At 39.5% G+C, this 24321-nt stretch overlaps 1 protein-coding gene across 1 annotated transcript in view; it reads left to right on the top strand.

Moving 5' to 3' along the window:
• Positions 1-24321, top strand: part of PARVA (parvin alpha) — a 202872-nt gene that overhangs the window by 135230 nt on the left and 43321 nt on the right. The window contains exons 3-5 of the mRNA XM_049781123.1: positions 3327-3416; positions 3500-3570; positions 4807-4909. Coding sequence (XP_049637080.1) covers positions 3327-3416; positions 3500-3570; positions 4807-4909 — 264 coding nt within the window. The remainder of the gene's footprint in view (positions 1-3326; positions 3417-3499; positions 3571-4806; positions 4910-24321) is intronic.

Below are 24321 nucleotides of genomic sequence, written 5' to 3' on the forward strand. Positions count from 1 at the left end.
TTCTGCCAAGTGCCAGATATAAACATGTATATCTCAAGTGCTTTCCATATGTTTAAGTTATTTAATCTTCTCAACAGCCTTCGGAGATAGGCAATATTATTATTCCTGGTTTACGGGTGGGAAGTAGAGGTTAATTATTTCAGATTGTAATGAGTGCTAAAAATGGGGAAAATATTTAGGGAGATGGAGGCAAATCAGAGGATTTTGTAGATCTTAGCGAGGAGTTGGGCTTTAATTCAGAGTCTAGTAGGAAGCTATGGACAGCTGGAGCGAGGGAAATGTCTTCTGAAAATATTTACATCTTTACTGACCTTTCTGACTCCAAATAGGAAGTAGTTTGGGATTGGAAAGATGCAGCAGGAAGCAATAAAAAGAGAACATAATCTAGGACTGGAGAAGTGGCAGAAACGGTAGGGTGTTTGCCTTGCACGCGCTAACCTAGGATGGACCACGATTTGATTCCCTGGAGTCCCATATGGTCCCCCAAGCCAGGAACGATTTCTGAGCGCATAGCTAGGAATAACCCCTGAGCATCACCAGGTGTAGCCCAAAAAGCAATAAAACATAAGAAAGAGAACATGATCTGATTGTTCAGGAAAAGGCAGTAGCAACCTCTAACAGGTGGTGATAGTGAGTGGCAGTTGGAAGGGGTCCTCTTTTGGAAATTGAATCTACAAAACTTACAGTTGTACTTACTGCAAAAGTTGAGGAAAATTAGAATTTAAATGTGATTGAGGACACAGTTGCCAATTACCTGCCTCACATGCTTGATGCCAAGAGTTGGATCCCTGGCATTGCTCCGTCGTTACAAAGTGAGTGCAATACTGGCTATATAACCCCATTCCATACTCCATCTCCATAGCCACATCATGCCCCAATATGTATGTGTCACTAGTCATCATTACAGAACAAAAACAGGAAGGAGGGAGATTTTTTAAGTGCTCTGACTTGGGCTTTAGTTACTTTAGTCACTGTACAAAATGGTGGTACCTTCACCAAGGAGAATAAAGAGGAGCAGGTGTTGGTCTGATATTATGATGAAGTTGTAGATAGTGAAAATCATGATTTCTGTTTTAGAGGGGTAAATAAATCTCTCTTAATAGATATGGAGACATGGAATAAGCCTGAAACTCAAGGTCAGGCCTAGGCTGAAGATGTAAATGTGTTTTATTTATGTTTTGTTTTGTCCTAGGACTTCTGAGTTCTCAAGGTCCACTCCTAGAGGTGCTCAGGAGATTTTATTTGTTGGCAGGGATTGAACTGGGTCTGTTCAATGCAAAGCAAGCACCTCATTTCCTTTACTAGCCCCTGAAGATGTGACTGTGGACAACATCAGCATTTAGATATATGGGATCACAGATATTATTGAACTGAATTTTTTCCGTTGATATATGACTTTTAAATATGTACTGTCCAATATAGTCATCAGTGGCCTCATGTATGGGACACTGAGTATTTGAGATATAATAAGTACAATTGAGTTTTTAATGAATTTCTATTCAAATCACTGCATGTGGCTAATGATTGTCATGCTGGAGTGCACAGATCTAAGGGAGAATGTATATTGAGGAAAGAAGGTCCTGGGCAAGAGCTATTTTCTCATTGGCTAGTGAAACCCAATTCTGCACCCACATGTAAGCATGACTTTATTTCCACTGCCTACTGCTTGCACAGCAGTGCTTTTATGTAATGAAAATCTCACTTCTTTGTGAGAAATCATCTGGAAGAGAAAGCGAAGTGCAATTCCTCAGAGAAATACTAGAAGAAATTAGTAGAGCCTGGGGAAATGCTAGAAAGCAAATACTATGCTATACTTTTTAATTATCAAAGCCTCTCAAAGACACTATGTTTTTAGATAGGTTTTATGGGTGGAAATTCTGTGGATTGGTGGGTGCCTGTGAATTTAGAGATTCAAGACCATGATTGGCTGATATCCCATATAAATGTCAAGAGCCAGCAGCCCTGGGTCTGAATCATCAGAGCTTCATAATGCGAGTTGTGTCTCTTTCGGGTAGAATATGTTTCACTTTCTTTGTTAGGCAATCACATTTCTCTTTCCAACTGCAACCATCAGTGAGTTTGCTAATATGAAAGAACTCTTTGTAAAGCAACTGCCTTGTGCTTGAGAGTTCTTGCAAGTAGATGCTGGCAATCAGTGAGACTCGAGTCCATAAAAAAATATAAAATGGAAAGATAGGACATGGCTTTTGTTAAGGTTCACTGCTGCTGCCATATTAGCTCTTCAGAAACTTTTGGTGACCTGCACCTTCAGAGAAAATGGCTTTTCTGAGCTTAATTAGTAAAAAGTAATTATACAAACTGGAACTAAATAGAGGTAAGGAATTTCAGTCCCTGCTTTTCTGTGAGGTGAGCCAAGGTCAGCTCCCAGCAAGTGTCCAACACACAACTGATTTTGTGGTAGGAAAATTTTGTTAAAACTAAGTCTGTATGGGGGCTGGGCACCTAGAAATCTTTAATGGTCACTGAACACTTTTAATTTTTTTTCACAAATAAAGCAGAATTATAAATTACTAGAGTTTTAAAATTAAAAGAACTTGACAGGGGGTCAGAGCAGTAATACAGCTGGTAGGGCCTTGCACGCTGTCAACTTGGATTCAATCTCTAGTACCACATATGGTCATCTGAGCCACATCAGGAATGATCTCTGAACACAGAGCCAGGAGTAAGTCCTGAGTACTGCTGGGTATGTCCCCAAAACCAAATAAATAAAAGTTAAAAGAACTTGCTGGTCAACCAGTTGAACTCAAACTTTAAATGCTCGGCTAAGACCTACAATTGGCCTAGTCCCAGCGCCCATAGTTCAGAGGACTTCAAGGGACAAGGGAGGGAAAGAGCCAACAAGGCTTTTCCAAGTAGCTTCTGGAATGTGGAGAACAAGCGCAGAAGATTCTTCAGGAAGTGTCAGAGAGTCCAAGCCTGGGGGCAAGAATGAAGCCTTCATTTGGTCACTGGGTCCCTCTACCCCCACATGAGCACTGGGTGTCCTGTGTGTAGTAGACCATGGTGCAAAAGGCAGGGAAGAAGCAGCGAATGCTGATTTCAGTTGTATTGCTACCAATATTGTCTCTACAAGTAGGCAGGTTTCATGCTAATGGAACCCCCAAGATCTCTAAGAAATACTAGTGTGGGAAGAGGTGAAACAAAGCTGGTAGTTTGGTCCTGTAAGCAAAGAGATGAGGGACTTTGCCTATAGGCTGAGTGGTCATGGGCACCCCACATAGTTTTATTTCTCAGTATCAAGCACCACACATTCCCCAGCCCTCTTTCTCTCCCCTCGGGTGACCCTGCCTTCTTTGTCTTTGCAGTCTCAGAGCTTCAGGAGGAGGGCATGAATGCCATCAACCTGCCCCTCAGTCCCATCCCCTTCGAGCTGGATCCTGAAGACACAATGCTAGGTAACTGGGTCTTTTTTTTCTCTTGGGATAACCCAGATAACTGGAGTGGAACCATCCCCACTGACTTTGTTTTCTTTTTAAAGAGGAGAATGAAGTTCGCACCATGGTGGATCCAAACTCACGCAGTGACCCCAAACTTCAAGAACTCATGAAGGTAAAACTTTACTGGCTTTGGTGCCTCCCAGACTCCCCCAAGAGCATGGAAGGCCACTATTCTGTGATGGCCCGGTGGAGGTACCATGTCCTGAAGCTTATGGCCCAGTAGCGGGACAACTCAGAAAGTAACCAAAGTGAGGTGCAGCAAATGCCCAGCAAAAGGTGTTGATCCAATCAGAGGTAGTGATGTTGACACAAATGAATTTATGTTTGCCAAAGTCCTAGAGTTCATAGTCTTTGTACCATTGTCCTCTGACTCCCTGAAAAGTACCTGTGAAGCGGGATCCATGAGACTCCCATTCTACCGCTGAGTAAACTGAGTCTCAGAAAAACCAAGAGGTTTATTTTATGGTCACAGCTGAGTACAAAGATGGAATTTAGACAGAAGTAGGATACGATGACATTTGAGGGACCTGGCACAGAGGTCCATTTCATCCTTACTCTTATTACCTGTCCTGTGTTTTTCCTCTTCAACTCTTCCAAATGTATTAAAAAAAACATGAGGTAGTACTGGGTGATGGAGTAGTCTGTTCTAAAAGCTAAATCTCAATTTCATTTTCTTGCCTCAAACCTGCCTATTGTTTCCTATCAATGGCCTGTTGGACATAGACCTCAGGTGGGGATATTTGGGCTCCCATACCTTGGTATGGCAGTGCTTATGACTTACTCCTGGCTCTGACCTCAGGGCTTCATAGATCATAAGTGGTACCATTGATTGAACCCAAATTGGCTATGTGCAAGGCAGATGACCCTCTTTGCTCTTTCTTGTTCCAGCCTTTGTTACTCATTTTATTTTTATTTTTGGTTTGCAAGCTAGAACCTGGCAATGTTTAAGGCTTACTGCTGGCTCAACACTCAGGGGCCACTCCTGGCTGGACTTTGGGGGCCATATAGAATGATGGGAATCAAACCTGGTTGACCATGTACAAGTCAATCCTCCAAATATTTTTCACCTCCAAATATTCAGCCTCAGTTTTCCCTTTACCTGGAAAAAGGACCCCAAATCTGCTCCTAGTGCTTGCCTGCAATCCTCCAGATTCTACAAGGGACAATTGTGCCACTAGGATGAGTTATATCTGATAATGAACAGGCCCCTAGGACTCATACTCAATACTGTGAGCTTGAGCTCTGAAGCTAGTTCTGCTTTCACAATATAACATTCACTTAGATTCTAATGGTATAGAAAAATAAAAACCCTCTGCCTTTACACTTCTCTTCTCATTTTTTTCTCTAGGTACTAATTGACTGGATTAATGATGTTTTGGTAGGAGAGAGAATCATTGTGAAAGACCTGGCTGAAGATTTATATGATGGGCAAGTGCTGCAGAAACTTTTTGGTAAGAAGAGGGCAGGATATAGTGGGAGTTGCCTTTATCCCCAAGTGGAGGAATCTCTTCCTTTCAGTGAGAATGCCTTGTTCTCCATTCACAGAGGTTCACCTGGAACGAGAGTTTGGGGAGTGTGAGATCTTACACACACACACACACACACACACACACACACACACACACACACACACACACACACACACACACACACACACACACATTGTTAGATTTCCTTTTTAAATCTCTTTTATGTAAATAAACGATGAACTAATGGCCAGGTTGGAACGTTCTCTGTAGCCAGGACATCATCTAGCTAGAGACCATGCTTGTAGACTTGTGTGTGTTTGTGAGGGGGTGGGAGAGATATGTGAGTTTGTTCCTCTGTTTTTCAAGACCAAGTGTGTCTGTACCTCTGGAGAGCCCTAGCTAAGTCAGGTGAAAAATAGGGGAGAAAGTTCCTATCGTTTTTTGGGCCACACCCGGCGGTGCTCAGGGATTACTCCTGGCTATCTGCTCAGAAATAGCTCCTGGCAGGCATGGGGGACCATATGGGACGCCGGGATTCGAACCAACCACCTTAGGTCCTGGATCGGCTGTTTGCAAAGCAAACACCACTGTGCTATCTCTCCGGCAGAAAGTTCCTATCGGATGGCTGCTCTGCACCTGTAGCTGCAGTGACACCTCTGTGAATATATGTATAAATATATTCATGTATATATGAATTCATATATATTCATATTTATATATATGGCTCACTGCTGTTACATAATAACATAAGGTGAATGTTGGCAGAAAGGATAAGTTCAACTTCAGTGCTTTTGGAATTCTCTTCACTATTCCCCACTTTATTTTATTAATTATTGTTTTGGGAACCATGGCAGGCAGTTTTCAGGGCTTACTCCTGGTTCTGAGCTCAGGGATCACCTGAAAGCTTGAAGGACCATATATGGTACTATTGATTGAACCCAAATTACCTGTGGGCAAGGTGCCCTATTTGCTATTTATTGTTCTAGCCTTTGTTCCCATTTTATGTTTATTTTTAGTTTGGAGGCTCGAAACTGGCAGTACTAAGGGCTTTCTGCTGGTTCAGCACCCAGGAGCCACTCCTGGCTGGATTGAGAGGGCCACATAGAATGACAGGAACCAAACCTGGTTGACCATGTACAAGGCAATCACCTTAACATCTGTCTGGCCCCTTTGTTCCATGCTTTAATCTTTTTGTTTTTGTTTCTGCTTTGGGGTCAATACTCAGCTGAGCTCAGGGGTTATTCCTGGCTCTGTGCTCAGAAATCACTCCTGGCAGGCATGGGGGGGGGGGGGAGCATATGATGTTGGGATTTGAATCACCTTCTCTACTGGATTGGCTACATGCAAGGCAAACGCCCTACCACCGTGCTATTTCTCTGGCCCCTCCATGTTTTAATCTTTAGTCAAAACTCTACTCCAAGAGCTGTACTTTTTTTTTTTTTTTTTTTTTTTTTTTTGGTTTTTGGGCCACACCCGGTAACGCTCAGGGGTTACTCCTGGCTATGTGCTCAGAAGTTGCTCCTGGCTTGGGGGACCATATGGGACACCGGGGGATCAAACTGCGGTCTGTCCAAGGCTAGTGCAGGCAAGGCAGGCACCTTACCTTTAGCGCCACCGCCCGGCCCCAAGAGCTGTACTTTTAATTTCACTTCCAGGCACTTCTGGCCCCCAACCTCTGAGCTCATCCACTCCTTTAGTGTTTCTTTTCCTCTAAAGAACTCCTGCCCCTCTTCTTTGCCTTTGAGGGGGTCTCCATTACCTGTTTGTTTTGGCTCAAAATTCTCTTCTGAATCACTCTTCCTACCATTTTCACTGATCTAATCTAAAGAAACCACTTCCTGACTCACCTCGTGGCCCTGATTTTAGCTCCTCCTCCCATCCCTACAGGGCCAGCAGGACAAATTTTTTAAATCTCAATCTAATCTTGCCAGTACTTGTTTAAAACTCTCAGCAACTCCCCACAACTATGGGACAAAGTTCAGCCCGTTAGCACAACATTCCAAGCATTTCATCATCTGACCCCCAGCTGTCTCTTCCACCTCACCTCCTGCCACTCCCACACAAGTGACTCAGACCACAGAGGCGGCTTCTGGAGCTGCACCCCACACAGTGAAGCCAGCAAGTGTCTCTCATCATTGCTGACTTTATTATTCTAAGATAGACCATTGCCACATGATTACGTACACCTCATGTTAACACCTCTCTATACTTTGGCTATTCTTTCGAAGGCCTTTCTCCCTTTTGTTTTCGGACCATATTTGGCTATGTTTAGGGCTTAATTTTAACTTCACTCAGGGATTATTCCCAACATTCCCCAAGTTCATCTGTAGTACCAGTAATAGCATCTAGGTAGACATTGGGCAAGGCAAGGCCCCTTATTCACTGTACTATTTCTAATTCCCCATTCCTCCTCCTTTATTCACTAGGGAAGATCATTATTACTCATCCTTCAATTTATAATCAAACAAATATGACTCTTTATTCTCCTTCTGCAGTCACCACAAGATATAATAGTCATGGAATCTTCTGTGTCTCTTAGATATACACACATGTACACAAACATATAAACATAGTGTGGGCATTTGTTTTAAATGATAAGCATTGTCATTTACTTTTTGAGAAACATTGAAGTATAACATTTCAGGTATTTGTATCATTAAAAGTCCCCATTTTGTACTATACTAAGTTTACTACTAAAGTAACTATCTTGTTAGTGTTTGGTTTGGGGTACCACATATTGCTGTGCTCAGGCTTTTTCCTGGTTATATGCTTAGAGATCAGATTGGTATTGATGGTGCATGGGTTTGGTGCCAGCATCAACCCTGGCTTGACTGCATGTCAGGCAAGTGCCTTAACCTATGTTCTATCTCTAAAGTCTAGTTTTATCTTGGCCATATAATTATACCTTTACTTAGTTTACCTAACTCTTTATACATGTTTTTATGTAACTATAAAGTATTGGTACCTGTATTATAAGACATTCTGGTTGTTTGTGGCTATTTATGTACATGAATAGAGCTTCACAAAGGCAGTGACCAGGCTTCACTTATCCAGGCTTTTTTTACTGCCAGGTTGCCTAGCACTTAATCCATGTGTACTGAGTGAATGAAAGAATGAATCCCATAAAATCTCTTAATGTCTAAGATGCTAACCTGACTTGGTACGCAAACATCAATGTTCCTGAATGTTAATATTTAAATGCTTGTAAATGTAACTGAGTGTGGGAGGACCTAGACAAGCTCTGGCGCGTATCGCCGTGGAAAAGCCATGTGGCTCGCTGAGCAGCCCTCCCAGTGTCAGCAGCTCCTGCCTCCTGCAGATTTCTTGTCAGGATCTGAAACTGTCTTGAAATGTTCCACACTGAGCTTTCAAAACAAGGGTGGAATGTGGTCATGGAGTAACGGGCTGTAGCCGTGAAGTAATCTTGCCTCCCGGAATGGTTACAAAACTCCCCCCTCCCCACTCCTGCATCTGAGGAGCCCCTAGTCAGGCATGCAAACCAGTTATATGAGAGGGTTTTCAGCTGAAAATATTCTCCAAGTGTTCCAGGAAAGGAATCTGTGTGGAGATAGTTTTGTGTTACCTTCCCAACCTTGAGTTCCCTCGAGCTGTTTTTCCATCTTCCTTCTCTCCCAGCTAAGTTTCTCAAAAGAATATGCAGCATTCACTCTATCTGCTTCCTCATCACTTGATGGTTCCAGCCACCAACTTTGCTCATGAGATCCTATTTCAGTTCTGACTTCCTCACATGTATACAGAGGCCTTTGACACTAACAAGCTTTGTGTCGCTTTCTGCAATCTCTTGATTTCTGTGATTTCATTCTCTCGTGGATTTCTCCTACTCCTACCCCTGTTTGTTCTCCTTATTTCTATAATGGTTGGGATTTTTTTTTTCATTTTCTGTTCTTGGCTTTCCCTTTTAATTTTTCTATAGTTATCAGTGATTATTTTCACTCCACTTTCAGTCACCACCTATGAGATTGGTACGCTCAAATGTGTATATCTCAAGCAGCTTTCTCTAGATGAGAAATCATCCTTATGTTACATGTGCTCTTGGTGACTACTCTGTCCCTAACTGAACCTCTTATTTTCTTCCTCTCCACTGAACCCATTCTCTTTGCTTTTTATTTTACTTGGAGATGGTGCTCCAGGTAGTTGAGAGAATACCTTGCAGTTCTGGTTTTGGGGCATGAGCCTGAGCCTCAAACCTTCATGAAAAAAAAAAAACTTATTTCCATCTTAATGAAGAGTCTATAACAATAGAGCCAGTTGCTTCTATTAGAAAGTAAAAAGTTGACTGCAGAGATAACACAGCGATAGGGCATTTGCCTTAGATGCAGAAGGACCGTGGTTCGAATCTCAGCATAGCATATGATCCCCTGAGCCTGCCAGGAGTGATTTTTGAGCGTAGAGCCAGGAATAACCCCTGAGCTCTGTCAAGTATGACCCAAAAACAAACAAACTAACAAAAAGTAAAAGTTGGGGGCATTGGTAGCAGAAAGGTCTCATTGATGAAGGGGGTTTGTACTTTTAATGACTGAAACCTGACTATAAACATATTTGTAACCATGGTGCTTAAATAAAGATATCATTAGAAAAAATTTAAATAAAGTAAAAGTTAGGCTGGAATAGCACAATAGGTAGGGCATGTACCTTGCATGTTGCCAACCCAGGTTCAATCTCCATAATCCAATATGGCCCCTGATCCTGCCAGGAGTGATTTTTTTCAAAATAAATCTTTACATAAGCACGATGATTACAAGCATATTTGTAGTTGTGTTTCCATCATAAACAGAATAACCCTCTTCACCAGTGCAACCATCAATAGCCCTCCTCCTTTTTCACCCCTGCCTATATTCACGACAGGCATTCTACTTCTCTCATTCTTTTTAACGTTGTCATGCTAGCTGTTAGTGTAGCTATTTCCCTAAGAACGTTCACCACTCTTTGTGGTGAGCTTCAAATTGTGAGCTGGTCCTTTTGGCCCTTCCAGTCCTTAACTCTTGTCTCTGGACTTTATTACAGTAATGTCTTTAATTTTTCTTAAAACCCATAGATGAGTGAGACTATTCTGTGTCTATCTCTCTCCCTCTGACTTATTTCACTAAGCATAATAGATTCCATGTATATCACATATAGGAAAATTTCATGACTTCATCTCTCCTAATGGCTGCATTATATTCCATTGTGTATATATACCACAGTTTCTTTAGCCATTCATCTGTTGAAGGGCATCTTGGTTGTTTTCAGAGTCTGGCTATTGTAAATAGTGCTGCAATGAATATAGATGTGAGGAAGGGATTTTTGTATTGTATTTCTGTGTTCCTAGGACATATCCCTACGAGTGGAATAGATGGATCATATAGGAGCTCAATTTCCAGTTTTTGGAGGAATCTCCATATTGTTTTCCATAACGGCTGGACTAGATGGCATTCCCACCAGCAGTGAATAAGAGTTCCTTTCTCTCCACATCCCCACCAGCACTTAGTGTTCTTGTTCTTTGTGATATATGCCAGTCTCTATGGCGTGAGATAGTACCTCATTATAGTTTTGATTTACATCTCCCTGATGATTAGTGATGTGGATTATTTTTCGTGTGTCTTTTGGCCATTTATATTTCTTCTTTGAGGAAGTGTCTGTTCATTTCATCTTCCCATTTTTTGATGGGGCTATATATTTTTTTTCTTATTAAGTTCTGTCAATTCCTTGTATATTTTCGATATTAGCCACTTGTCTTATGGGTATTGGGTAAATAGTTTCTCCCATTCTGTGGTTGGCTTTTGTATCTTAGGCATTATTTCCTTTGAGGTGCAGAAGCTTCTCAGCTTAATATAGTCCCATCTGTTTATCTCTGTTTCCACTTGTTTGGAGAGTGCTGTTTCCTCCTTGAAGATGCCTTTAGTCTCAATGTCATATAGTGTTTTACCTATGTGTTGTTCTATATACCTATGGTTTCAGACCTGATATCAAGATCTTTAATCCATTTGGATTTTATCTTTGTGCATGGCGTTAGATGGGGGTCTGAGTTTGATTTTTTGCAAATGGCTAACCAATTCTGCCAACACCACTTGTTGAAGAGGATTTCCTTGCTCTATTTTTTTTTTAATTTTTATTGTGGCCAAAGTGAATGACAAATCTTACACAGTGAATCCTTGCTCCATTTTTTATTTCTTGCTTCTTTATCAAAGATTAGTTCATTGTACAACATGTAGGGAAAACACTCCATGGCATTGAGACTAAAGGCATCTTCAAGGAGGAAACTGCAGTCTCCAAACAACTGGAAGCAAAGATAAGCAAATGGGAATATATCAAGCTCAGAAGCTTCTACACCTCAAAGGAACAGTACCCAGGATACAAGATACAGTCACTGAGTGGGAGAAATTATTCACACAATACCCATCAGATAAGGACCTAATATCCAAAATATACAAGACACTAACAGAACTTTACAAGAAAAACAAACATCTAATCCTATCAAAAAATGGGGAGAAGAAATGAACAGACACTTTGACAAAGAAGAAATACAAATGGCCAAAAGACGCACAAAAAAATGCTCCACATCACTAATCATCAGGGTGATGCAAATCAAAACAACTATGAGGTACCATCTCATGCCACAGAGATTGGTGCACATCACAAAAAATGAGAACAAGCAGTGCTGGCAGGGATGTGGAGAGAAAGGTACTCTTATCCACTTTCTGGTGTGAATGCCGTCTAGTCTAAAATTTCATGACTTGCTGTTTCCTCTAAATTCTGATAATTTGTGTCTTTATTGTCATTTGTTTTGATTTCCTCTCTGATTGCATCTCTGACCACCGGTTGTTCAGTAGTAAGATGTTTAATTTCCAGGTGTTAAATTTTTTTCTTCTGTGTTCCTTTGTAGTTCACGTCTAATGTCAGTGATCAGCCTTGTGATCAGTGAAGGTAGTCTGCACGATTTCTATCCTCTTGATTTTATGTATATATGATTTATGGGCCAGCATGTGGTCTATTCTGGAGAATGACACATGTACATTGGAGAAGAATGTGTATCCAGGTTTCTGTGGATGGAGTGCCCTATATATATTTACTAGCCACTCTCTTCCATTTTTCTTTAAGGAGTTTCAGTCTGGTTGACAGGGTAACAGGGCAGTGTTGAGGTCTCCCATAATTATTGTGTTGTTATTGATATCTTTTATCAGATTTGTCAACAATTGTATTAAATACTTTGCTGGTTCCACATTGGGACCAATGTATGTTTAGAAGAGTGATTTCTTCCTATTGTACATATCCCTTGATTAGTACAAAATGTCCATCTTTGTCTCTTACAACTTTTCTGAGTGTAAAGTTTGTGTCATTTGATATTAGTATAGACATTCTAGATTTTTTTTAATGGTGTTGTTTGATTGAATGATTTTCCTCCAGCCTTTGATTTTGAGTCTATGTTTGTTCTGACTATGCAGGTGTGTTTCTTGTAGGCAGAAGGTTGGATTCAGTTTTTTGATCCAGTTAGCTACTCTGTGTCTCTTAACTGATGCATTTAGTCCATTGGCATTGAGAGAGATAATTGTCATGGGATTTAGCGCCATCTGTGTATAGAAGTTTGGTGTGTCTGTTGGTTAGTCTTGTCTTAACATAGACCTTTCAGTTTTTCTTTTAAGGCTAGTTTTGAGTTTGCAAATTTTCTGAGCTGTTGTTTATCCATGAAGCTATGTATACTTCCTTCAAACCTGAAAGTCAATCTGGCTGAGTGCAGTATTCGAGGCAAAGCATTTATTTCATTGAGTTTTTTCACTATGTCCCACCACTGCCTTCTGGCCTTGAGTGTTTTTTGTGACAGGTCTGCTGTAAATCTTAAGGATGCCCCCTTGAATGTAATTTCCCTTTTTGATCTTGCTGCTTTTAGTATTCTATCCCTATCTGTGGGATTTGTCATTGTGACTAGAATGTGTCTTAGGGTTTTTTTCCTTGAGTCTCTTTTAGTTGCCACTCTTCAGTGTGCAGTACTTGGTTTCATATAGTCTTTAGCTCTGGTAGTTTTTCTGTAATGATGTCCTTGACTGTTGATTTTTCCTGGAGATTTTCTTCCTGGGTCTCTGGGACTCCAATGATTCTTCAGTTGTTTCTGTTGATCTTATTAAAGACTTCTATTGCCATTTATTTGCATTCTTTGAATAATTTTTTTCATTGTCTGATCATTTGCTTTAAAGCATTTTTCCAATCTCTTCTGCTGTATTGAATTGTTATGCATCTCATCTTCCAGCTCACTGGTTCTATCTTCAGTTGCGTTACCCTGTTGGAGAGGCTTTTCATTGAGGTTTTCAATTCATCTACTGAGTTTTTCAGACCTGTTATTTCAGTTTGGAGTTTTCTGATTTCTATATTCATATCCTCTTAATTCTTACTAGTGTTCCATTCAACTTGATCTATGCTTTCTTTGAGTTCTGTGAACATCCTCCATGTTTCTTCTCTAAACTTCATATTTGAAAGACTAACTACATGGTTGGCCATTTCCGGGTCATTAGAGTGCCATCTTCATTCTCTACAACTAGTATCGGCTTCCGTTCTTTCCCCATTGTCACACTTGTTTTGTGGGTTTTTCTATGTATTGTGGTGGTATTCATTGACTAGAAGATGCATGTGGCCCTGCGAAGTGAAGCGGAGCAGCTGTGCTCTTCTGGCACTACCCTTTGTGAACTGGATGAATCACTTCCAAAGAGATAAGCATTCAGGCAGAATGCTGAAGAAGATCAAGTCCCAGGTGGAAGCAAGCAGAGAAAAGGCCCAAGAAATCTGCCATGCTTCAGAGACACAGGAGAAATCAGCTATTTCCACTTTATATGGGCAGGACGACTTACCTCCTTAGGAGACAAGACCTCAGGGAAGAATGACAAAGAACATCAAGTCCCAGGCCAAAGAAAACAGAGAAAAGGCCCAAGATGTCTGCTGTGCTTTAGAGACACAGCAGAAATCTACCAGGGGTGATTTCTCAGCATAGAGTCAGGAGCATCCCCTAGGTATGGGTAGAGTCAGGAGTATCCCCTGAGCAGTGCTGGGTATGGGCCAAAATTGAAGAAGAAGAAGAAGGAGGAGGAGGAAGAAGAGGAGGAGGAGGAGGAGGAGGAGGAGAAAGAGAAGGAGGAGGAGGAAGAGGAAGAGGAGGAGGAAGAGGAGGAAAACGTCGTCTTTGGTGGTTCCATTTTCATATTCTGCTAGTCAAGAATTCTGACAATTGTGCGATAAATGTGACAAGCAAACTTATTTCTCATTTCTCATCCAGTTCATATGTGTAATGCACAAGGTATCCAGATGCCTGGTCCAGGCTAGCCAAGTAATATTTTCACCATTATTAACCCAAACCTTGCAGCCACCTTTTATTTCATAAGTTGATTATTTTTTTTAACATCCCTAGCTCTAAAATTTTTTTCTCTGTGTTTCCTACCTGGTACCACACTGGTGTTTTTCCAGATTTCTTAAATTACACTTTTTGTTTCTTAATGTGAAAATAACCCTGGACATGGACTGCTATTTTGTACTTTAATTTTGGTCTTTTAAGAGAATTGTACCAAATTTTTTTTATCATCCTTTGCCCAGTTTCTGCTAATATTAGCATCTCCTCCAACTGTAGTGCAAGGTATCAGAATCAATAATTAATCTTACTCCAGTACTGAATTTACCAATATTTCACTAGTTTTTTTTTAATGTCTCCTTTTGGGCTCTAGGATAAAATCCAGGTTCCCACTTTGCACCATTTTGTCTCCTTTGTTTCCCTGCTTTATTAGGTTCTCTGACTTGCCCACATAACTTCGGAAAAGGCTTGATTGTAGCATTATGCAAGCACACATATATACACAACACACATATACCCCTTTTTAGATTTGCCCAGTGATTACTCCTGATCATACTAGGGTTATACATTTTAGAAGTATGTGAAGTTAACTCCCTCAGTTAAGTTACTGCTTTTTCCTTTGCTAGGAATGATCTTCGTAAATTTGCATAGTCCTTGTTTATGCTTAACTTTTTCCACTAATGAATATTAGTGGAGAATGTTTTCCATAATTATGACTTTTTAGTTTTTTTATTCCTCTTAACATTTACTCATTGAAATTCTGTAAAGAAAAGTTGTCCCTTGTTTGCCATTTACTTAGTTTTTAATATCACTCAGGATATAATGATACTTACTTTCAGCTGTAATCCAATTCTGTCATTATTTACTTCTTATTCATTTACTTCTAACTTTTGCTATGAGAGTTTTTTCAGGTTTGTTCCTAGACACTTATAAAAATCAAAATCTGGACATATTATTGAGTGTTTTTAAGTGACTCTATAACACAAATATAAAATCTGCATACCAAGAACATTTCTATTACCTGGTGGTACTAAGATGAATGAAGCATGATAATTTTCAGAAATTCAGCAGTTTATGGCACCATGAGAAGAAGGATCTGAGTTAAGGATTAGTATACTATGAACTATTAGCCCATGAATGATAGAAATCAAGGAGACAGAACGATAGCACATTAGGAAGAAGATAGAAACCCTCATCACTGCCCTGGAAGATAAGAATTGCCTGTATAGAAATGAAAGACTTCTGGGTGGTACTCCTGGTAGAGAAGTAAAGGGTCTCAGGAGCCATTAGGGCAATGGTAGCTTTATCAGCTGGTTAGACCAGTGGGAGGGAAATTTCTGCCATAGAGCAGCTCCCTGAGGGCTGTGCTTTCTCTGTGCTCTGGGATACTGCTGCAGAGCAAGTTCAGCATCAATCCCTCTGCTGTCTCCTGTATGCCTCCTGCTTTTTCCACTCCTTACAACCAAAGCTTCTCAATCCCCCCCCCCAAAAAAAAAACAATGAGAAATTTCTCTCCAGCCATTACAAAGATGTGTCTCATTTCTTATTCCAAGATGAGCCACTTCTCGGGGTGAGGGATAGAGGCAACAGGTTCTGTTCTCCACATTCCACCCTTAACATACACACATATACACACATAGGCACACATATACATGGGACACACACATACACAGAGGCAGAGGCACATATATGCATGAGGATATACACACACATTCTTTCTGTAGTACCACCAGAAAGGTGCCCAATATTGGATCATGTTGATCCGCCTCTCAGATATGTTGGTGTATCTGTAGTCACTTCTTTCTTTAAATCTCCCATACTCCTCAGTGTCAGGTGTGATGCTGAGCAGCAGGAGATGAAGGAATCTGGGAGATTCTTATTTCACTTGAAGAAACAAAGCATGACCCATTTCTTACAGTATTTTGAATTCAGGTAGCTGTTTCCTTCTGCTATGTTTGATTTGATTATTAGTTTTATGACTTTTCATGCCCTGGAGACAGGAGTGGCCTGTTGGGGATGAGAAATTCCTAAAGGTCTAAGTGCTTCCTTCTGGTTTTCACGCTTGTAGGGCTGCTGTGGGAATCTTGTTGAGATCAAGTTTGCCTTATGCATAACATTACATAGAAAGGATTTTTGTTAGTTTGTTTGAGAGGGCTATATGTGTATCTTTTCCATGATATGCCCCTAATGTTACATCTTGCACTGACCTTAGTCTGGTTGAACAAGTTCTCATAACCAACATTCATCTGGTTTGTTCTATGTGAAGTGCTACAGTTAGGACTCTTAAGAGCCACTCTGTCACAGTGCTGCCTTTGGATCACTCACAACCTGAGAGTATTAAATCTTATAGAATATCCAGTAGGATGTAGGAAAGACATGAAAAGAATGTTGAAAGGTTGAAAGGGTCTTGTAGAAAGAACAGAGCACTCTGGGAAACATAATGAAAATGTTTCTAATAAGTCCTGCCAGTTTGGGTGAGAATAAGCAGGTTGCAGAGATGAGGTACTTACAGGAAAGTGATCCCCCGGACTGGTCGAGTGGAACATGTGTCTAAGGCCTCAGAAAAAGATGAAATCCAAAACCCAGGTCTTTATTTCTCATGCTATTCTCCCATGGTGGAGACTGGGCAGACTCTAGTACTGGAACCAGCCACAAAGAAGAAGAGCATCTTGCAATACCTGCATTTGGAGAAAGATATAAAAAGATAGTGACTGAAGTTAGAGTAATTTAAGGAAAAGAAAAAGGAGGTGGGGAAGAAGAAAGAGGAAGAAGTAAGAGAAGGAAGAGGAAGAAGAGGAAATGAGGGAGAAAAGGAAGAAGAGAATGAGTATAGGTTTATAACTCAAAGTCTAAAATAGAAATCCTTAAATTCTATTGGAATAAAAATATTAGAGAGAAGGAACAATTCTAAAGAATAATTTTGAGGGGCTAGAGCAGGAAGGGCACTTGTCTCACACACAGTCAACTCAATTTTGATCCTAGATACTAGATATAGGCCCCTGAGACCCACCAGGAGTAATCCGTGAGCGCAGAACAGGAAAAAAAGTCCTGAATACACCTGGGTTTAATTTAAAAAACAAAGAGATAAGATAGAAAGGAAAACTTTTAAAAAGTTAGAAAAAGATGGGCTAGAATCATAGTAGGTAAGACTTTTTCCTTGCATGTGGCCAACCCAAATTCAATTCTTGGTATCCCATTTGGTCCCTCAAGCACTGCCAGGAATAATGCCTGAAAGAAAAGTCAGGAGTAAGTCGAGTATTGCCAGGTGTGGCCCCTCAAAAAACAAATAAATCTAGAAAAATAATAATTTTGAATGATAAATGTAATCACAAACCTTTTAAGGAGGTGAATGTTAACTCCTCATCTCACTCTGTTTAGTTTAGTAACTGGCTGGCCTCTAGTATTACGGAAAGGCAAGGAGTTTTAGAAGAGAGAACCCCAAGATCAAAGTTAACATTACCAGTATTAAGTCCTGTTGTTTGTACATACCCTTGATATGTTGTGATGAAGAGGGTACTTTTCCTTTGTATTCTTTCTTCCCAAAACTCCAGTCTAGCCATGAGAAAAACATAGGGAAAATATACAGAGCTCCTTGAAATTATCAAGTTTATGAAAAACTCACAGAATAGGCTAAAGTGACATAATGAGATGTAGTGTCTTGGACAATTTCCTAAGACAGAAAAAGGACAGAGAGAATGATTCATAAATCCCAAATAAAGTATGAAGTTACTAACGAGTTTTGTGCCAATGTCATTTCACTAGTAAAGGCAAATGGCCATAGCAGTATAAGATGTTAAAAGCAGATGAAATTGGATTAAGAAGGGATTTTTTTTTGGTGCCGAAACCCAGATTAAGAGATTTCTAACCTGCCATTTCTAAAAACTATAAAAACATTGACAGCGGTCTGAGTAAGGGTTCTTAGATACTTGGTGATGAAGTGAGATAATTGTGTACACCAAGACCATAAATGTCAACATAATTATAAATAAATGAGCATAACTCTAGTAATTTTTTTATATTGGCTTAAGAAATAACTCAGGGATAGAGCATAGGCTTTGCATCTATGAGGTGTATGAGGTTCTGAGTTTGGTGCCTGGCACATACATGAAATATTATTTTTAGAAAGATTAATCAGCATTAAAAAAAGATTAATCAGCATTATTGTAGATATTGAACTAGGACAATTATTTTTACTATAGTCCTTGAGGAATTATAACTGCTGATGGCTTACTAGCAAAGCAGCATGATGAGTTAAGGGACCAACTGTAGAGCAGTAGGACAGTTGCTTAGAGGCAGTGGAAGAAACTCCAGAAAGTTCCAGCATTAATTCCTTATGAGATAATTATGGTATTCAGCTAGAAGAGTGACAGTACCATGGAATGAGCAGTGAAAGCAAAAAGCAACTCAGATTGATTATAAGTAGTGAGAAACGAGCTCCACAAATCCCAGAAGAACCAGCATCTTGAATGGGTTGATGATACTGATTTTACACATTGCTTTCCCAATCCAAAGAATTCCCCCCCAACTAGGTGGTCAGATGAGATAACACAAAAGGTAAAGTACTTGGCTGGCAAACAATCAACTTTGGTTCCATCCCTGGTACCACATATGTTTCTCCACATACTACCACAAGTGACCCCTAACCATAAAGTCAGTAGTAAACTTTGAATACTACTGGGCATATATCCATCCTCCCAGGAAAAAAAGAAATCCCAAAAAATAAAATTAAAAGAATTCTAAAATTTAAAGTTATAAGAAAAATGAACTTGAAATCAGAAATCACCTATAACACGAGAAGCAAAGCCCCATGAGCCAACTTCAGCAAAAACAACTAACTATATGTAGATATATTACCAAATGTGATATTAGCAACTGATTGGTTATGCTTATCATAACATAAAGCATGTTATGATGCCAAGATGTATATTTTGTGTATGAAGTGCCAGATATCAGACCATAGCTTCACAGGTACAAGGCAACTGCTTTACTTCTGAGCTACATCTCCAGTCCTCAAAGTGACATTTTTGTTTTTTTTTTGTTTTGTTTTGTTTTGGTTTGGTTTTTGGGTCACACCCGGCAGCACTCAGGGGTTACTTCTAGCTCCAAGCTCAGAAATCGCTCCTGGCAGGCTTGGGGGACCATATGGGATGCCGGGATTCGAACCACCATCCTTCTACATGAAAGGCAAATGCCTTACCTCCATGCTATTTCTGTTTTATGTTTGTTTATTTATTTGTATGAAGGCCACTCCTGAAAGTTCTCAAGGGATCGTATATAGTGCCTGGGATCTAGCCCAGGTTGGCTGCGTGCAAGGCACTATCTTGCTGACCCATCAAAATGACATTTTAAAAAGGTTTGTTATAATATGATAAAAGCACAAATTGATGTTAACTAGATCTATCGTAGTAATTACTTCGTGACATATATAATATTAAGTCATTATGTTAAACTGCTCTTTTATAGTGCCAATTATACCTTCACATAACAAAATTAGAAACCCCAAAGAATTAGACATAGCTAAAGGAATTGGTAATTTGTACATTGGCATTGAAATTTCCAAGCAGTAAACGAAGAGAGAAAGGGGGGGTGGATAAAAGAATTAAAAAATAGAAAATATATTAACAATATCCAACATATGGCTAATTGGAATCCCAAATTGAGAAGAGAATGGAAATATAGATTATATTTAATGACATAATGAATGAGAATGTGAACTCTGTGATTGAAAGACAGAGTTTCAGGTTTAGGAAGGAAATTTAGAGAATCACAAACAGGTTAAGGAAAGTCATTATCTGCATGCTTCATAAAGGTAACTAAGAGTACTACAGATAAGAAAATGATTAAAAAACAGAGGGAGGAGTATGATGTATTACTTGCAAACTAACAATAGGCTGAGAGCCTTAGAGTTGTAGATCAGTGATAAAAGCAACTAAATTATATGAGTTCAGTCACCAGTGATATAACTGAGGGTTGGGAATTGGGTGTTAGGTAAGAGTCTTTTGGCAATTTTGGGGGGATCAGGCACTGGTAGGTGTCATTTTTGTGGTTGTGCTACTGCCAGAACTGGAGTGTCATTTTAATGCTTTTCCTCTCATATCAGCCTCTGTCCCCTTAATGCTATAGGTGATCTCAAGGAATATGGACAGGAAATGGAGGGGTGTTGCTGTCCTCACAAGTTCTTGGCCTTGTTTTAGCTTCTCAGTAACCTTGCAGAAAGAATATGCTCATATAGGTCCAAGGGGACAACTCCAAATTCATGGCTAAGGCTCCACAAAACTCTACATACTGACATTCTTATAAAAGCTATATACCTGAGAGTTCAGCCCCAAATTAACCTGAAACTGGTGCTGAAAAGGATTTCTTCCCTGGAACATTGACATGTTTCTGGCACGTTCTTTATGCAGGGCCCTATCAGGACTAACTAGGTTGCCTAGACAACCAACTAACAGGGCAAAGTTGAACAAAAAGTTTCGACACCTTTTCAAGGCCACCCTTTCAAGACCAGGAGAGGCAGCTGCTCCACCTTATACACGGAAACAAATACAGAGAATCAAATGAAATGAAGAAATAGGTGAATATGTTACCAAAGAAAGAAAATATCTGAAAAGACTTAAGGGAAACATATAAACAACCTATCAGATAAGGAATTCAAAATAATGCTCATAGAGCTGCTCCCAAATTTGGGAGAAGTGATAAACAAAGTAAGACCCTCAACAAAGAAGGTAAAAACGTATCAGGCAAAAGTTACAAATTAAAAATATAGTAGAGGGGCGGGAACACTATGGTAGGCCACTTGCCTTGCACAGGACTGACCCAGGAGGGACCTTGATTTGATCCCAGGTATCCCATATGGTCCCCCAAGCCAGGATCGATTTCTGAGCCAGGAGTATCCCCTGAACGTCACTGGATGTGACTGTCCTCCTCCCCCCAATAGAACCCAAAACAACAACAATAAAAAATATATAGTAGAGGTAGTGGTCAGTGCATACTAGATGATACTAAAGAATAAAATAGTGAGATTGAAGAGGAAAATCATGGTCTCCCACAGAGAGGTACAAAAAAAGAAACTTTTAAAAATGAAGATAAGGATAGGAGCCTGGCCATTCCACTTTGCTCTATGACCACACATATCTCCTCATTAATGAACCTCAGCACAACTCACATAAAACATCACACTACAAGCAAAACTATTAGGAAACATCACAGGCCAAAACCATGCTTAGAGAATGAAGATGGCATCTCTAATGACCCAAAAAGTACCAACCACCTATTTAGCCTCTCGGATAAGGAATTTAGAGAAAAATATGGAAGATATTCATAGAGCTCAAAGAAAGCATGGATCGAGCTGAACAAACCATAAATAAGAATCAAAAACATATGAAAATGGAAATGAGAAAACTCCAAGTTGAAATAATAGGACTGAAAAACTTGGTAGGTGAAATGAAAACCTCACTGGAAAGCCTCTCCAACAGAGAACCAGCAGCTGAGGACCAAATCAGTGAGCTGAAAGATGAAATGTATAGCAACTCCATAGAACAGAAAAGATTGGAAAAGAGCCTTAACACAAATGATCAGACAATGGAAAAAAAAATCCTCAAAGAATAGGAACAGGCAAAAATAGAAGTCTTTGATAAACTCAACAGAAACAATATAAGAATCATTGGAGTCCCAGAAATCCAGGAAGAAAATCCCCAGGAAGAAGCAATAGTCAAGGACATCATTGCAGAGAAATTCCCAAGTTAAAGATTGCATGCAACCATGTACATCCTACATTACTAAAGAGTACCAGCTAAAAGAGACCTGAAGAAAAGCACCCTAAGACACATCCTAGTCACAATGACTAATCCCACAGATAAGGATAGAATACTGAAAGCAGCAAGATCAAAAAGTGAAATTACACTCAAAAGAGTATCCTTAAGATTTACAGCAGACCTCTCACCAGATACCCTCAAGGCCAGAAGACAGTGGTGGGATATAGTAACAACTCAATGAAATGGATGCTTCTCCTAGAACACTATACCCAGCCGAACTCACCAAGAGTGGATTCCTGAGCTCAGAGCCAGGAGTAAACCCCAGAGCACCACTGGGTGTGCCCCAAAAACAAACAAAGGAAAAAAATAAAATAAAATTTTACCAATATTAAAAGATTTAGTAGCTAGTCTTCTCAAACTCTTCAAGAAAATTAAAGTTACTTACTATTAAACATTCTTTATGAAGACATCACTCTGATACTGGACAAAGACATCACACAGATACACACACATACGCACACAATAAAGAAAAATTTTGCCCAGTTTTCTATTGAATATAGATGTCAAAACCCTCAGTAAAGGGTTTACTATTGTATTAATTTTAGCAAACATAATTCAGCAATACATTAAAAAGACCATATATTCTAGGGTCTGGAGAGATAGCACAGTGTTAGTGTGTTTGCCTTGCATGCAGCTGATCCAGAACAGAAGATGGTTCAAAGTCCGGCATCTCATCTGGTCCACGGTGACTGCCAGGAGCTATTTCTGAGCGCAGAGCCAGGAGTAACCCCTGAACGCCGCCGGGTGTGACCCCACCCCAAAATGATTATAATTCTAATAAAGGGGTATTTTTTCTAGGAACATAAGGATATATATTAACATTCACAAAAAGGTTCTATGATAAAACACATCAATACAAAAAAACAAAACTATATAATCATATTAATATGAAGTAGCTTTTGACAAAATTCAACATTAAAACTCTTAATAGTGGGCTTAAGGGATTGCACTTCATACTGGAAAGGAACAAGTAAAACTCATTATTTGCAAGTTACATGATAAAATATATACATGTATATGGAAACCCATAGTAGTTCCATAGCTATTTCTGCTGCTGTCAGTTTCTGCTTTAAATAACATATGACACCAGTCATCTCCACATGAGCAGTTCCACTCTCCAGCAAAATGTATAACAGAAAATAAAAAGTGATCTCTTATGATTCTTATTTCTCGTTATATTGAATACTATATTTCAGTCCATGAACATCACAGAACATATACTAGGTGCCATTACTAATACTGGAAGTGCTCCTGAGAAACAAAATCATGATATTACAAGAAAACTTTGATCTTGATCTGCACCATAGACAGTGCTTATGTAGGTACTGACAGACAGATGTAAACAGATTGAGTAAATGGTTTTAGTAAATACAATGCTATGTATGTATTTTTACTTCCTTTCTGTGTTCTCTTCCCCAGTTTATAGTCTAGTAAGATTACAATAAACATAAAAATACAATTAATAACTAGAACAAAAATACAGTAAGCAGGGTGTTTGTATAGCATACAGCTAACCTGGATTCTATCCCTGGCACCACATATAATCCCTAAATTCAGAACCAGGAGTAATCTCTAAAAACTGCAGAGAAAGATGAAAAATTAAAAAATAGAAAAATATTTAATGCAAATGGTATATTAAATATGTTTTAATCAATGTTTGTTATCGGTAAGGCTTCCATTCAACATCAGGATACAAATAGTTAAGTTTGGGAGGAAGTCAAAAGTTTTATGTAGACTGTCAATTGCAAGAGAGATTAGAACCACTGTCTGAGTAACCAAGGAGGTGAATAACCTGTTGCTTGAAAACCACAAGGCATTGACAAAAAATGTTGAAGATAGAAGTTAATAGAAAAATATTAAATGCTCATATATTGGGATCATTAATTTTGAAAAATGTCTGTACTTTAGCGTTATACTGAACTTCATTATCACAATTGATCAAGCCACCACGCCACCAAATCACCCTTAGGTAGATTGATCTCCAGACAAAAATCTCTGGTCTTCTTGAGATGGAGCCAGTCAGAATTCACTTTCAAGTATGTCCAAAAGCCCCCACATCCAATGTTTCCTGATAGAAATGGTCCAGTTCAACTCTTTTCAGACCATGATGTACTGAAAAGAGAAATAAATTACAAACAGAAATGAAGAAAGAAATTTATCGTCTAGAAATTAAATAGCTCACTACTAAAACAACCAATGGATCAGAGAGGAAATCAGAATATTCTAGGAAATAAATGTGAATAAGGACATGAACT

Source organism: Suncus etruscus, chromosome 9 (genome assembly GCF_024139225.1).
Source record: "Suncus etruscus isolate mSunEtr1 chromosome 9, mSunEtr1.pri.cur, whole genome shotgun sequence".
In the NCBI taxonomy this organism is placed as follows: Eukaryota; Metazoa; Chordata; class Mammalia; order Eulipotyphla; family Soricidae; genus Suncus; species Suncus etruscus.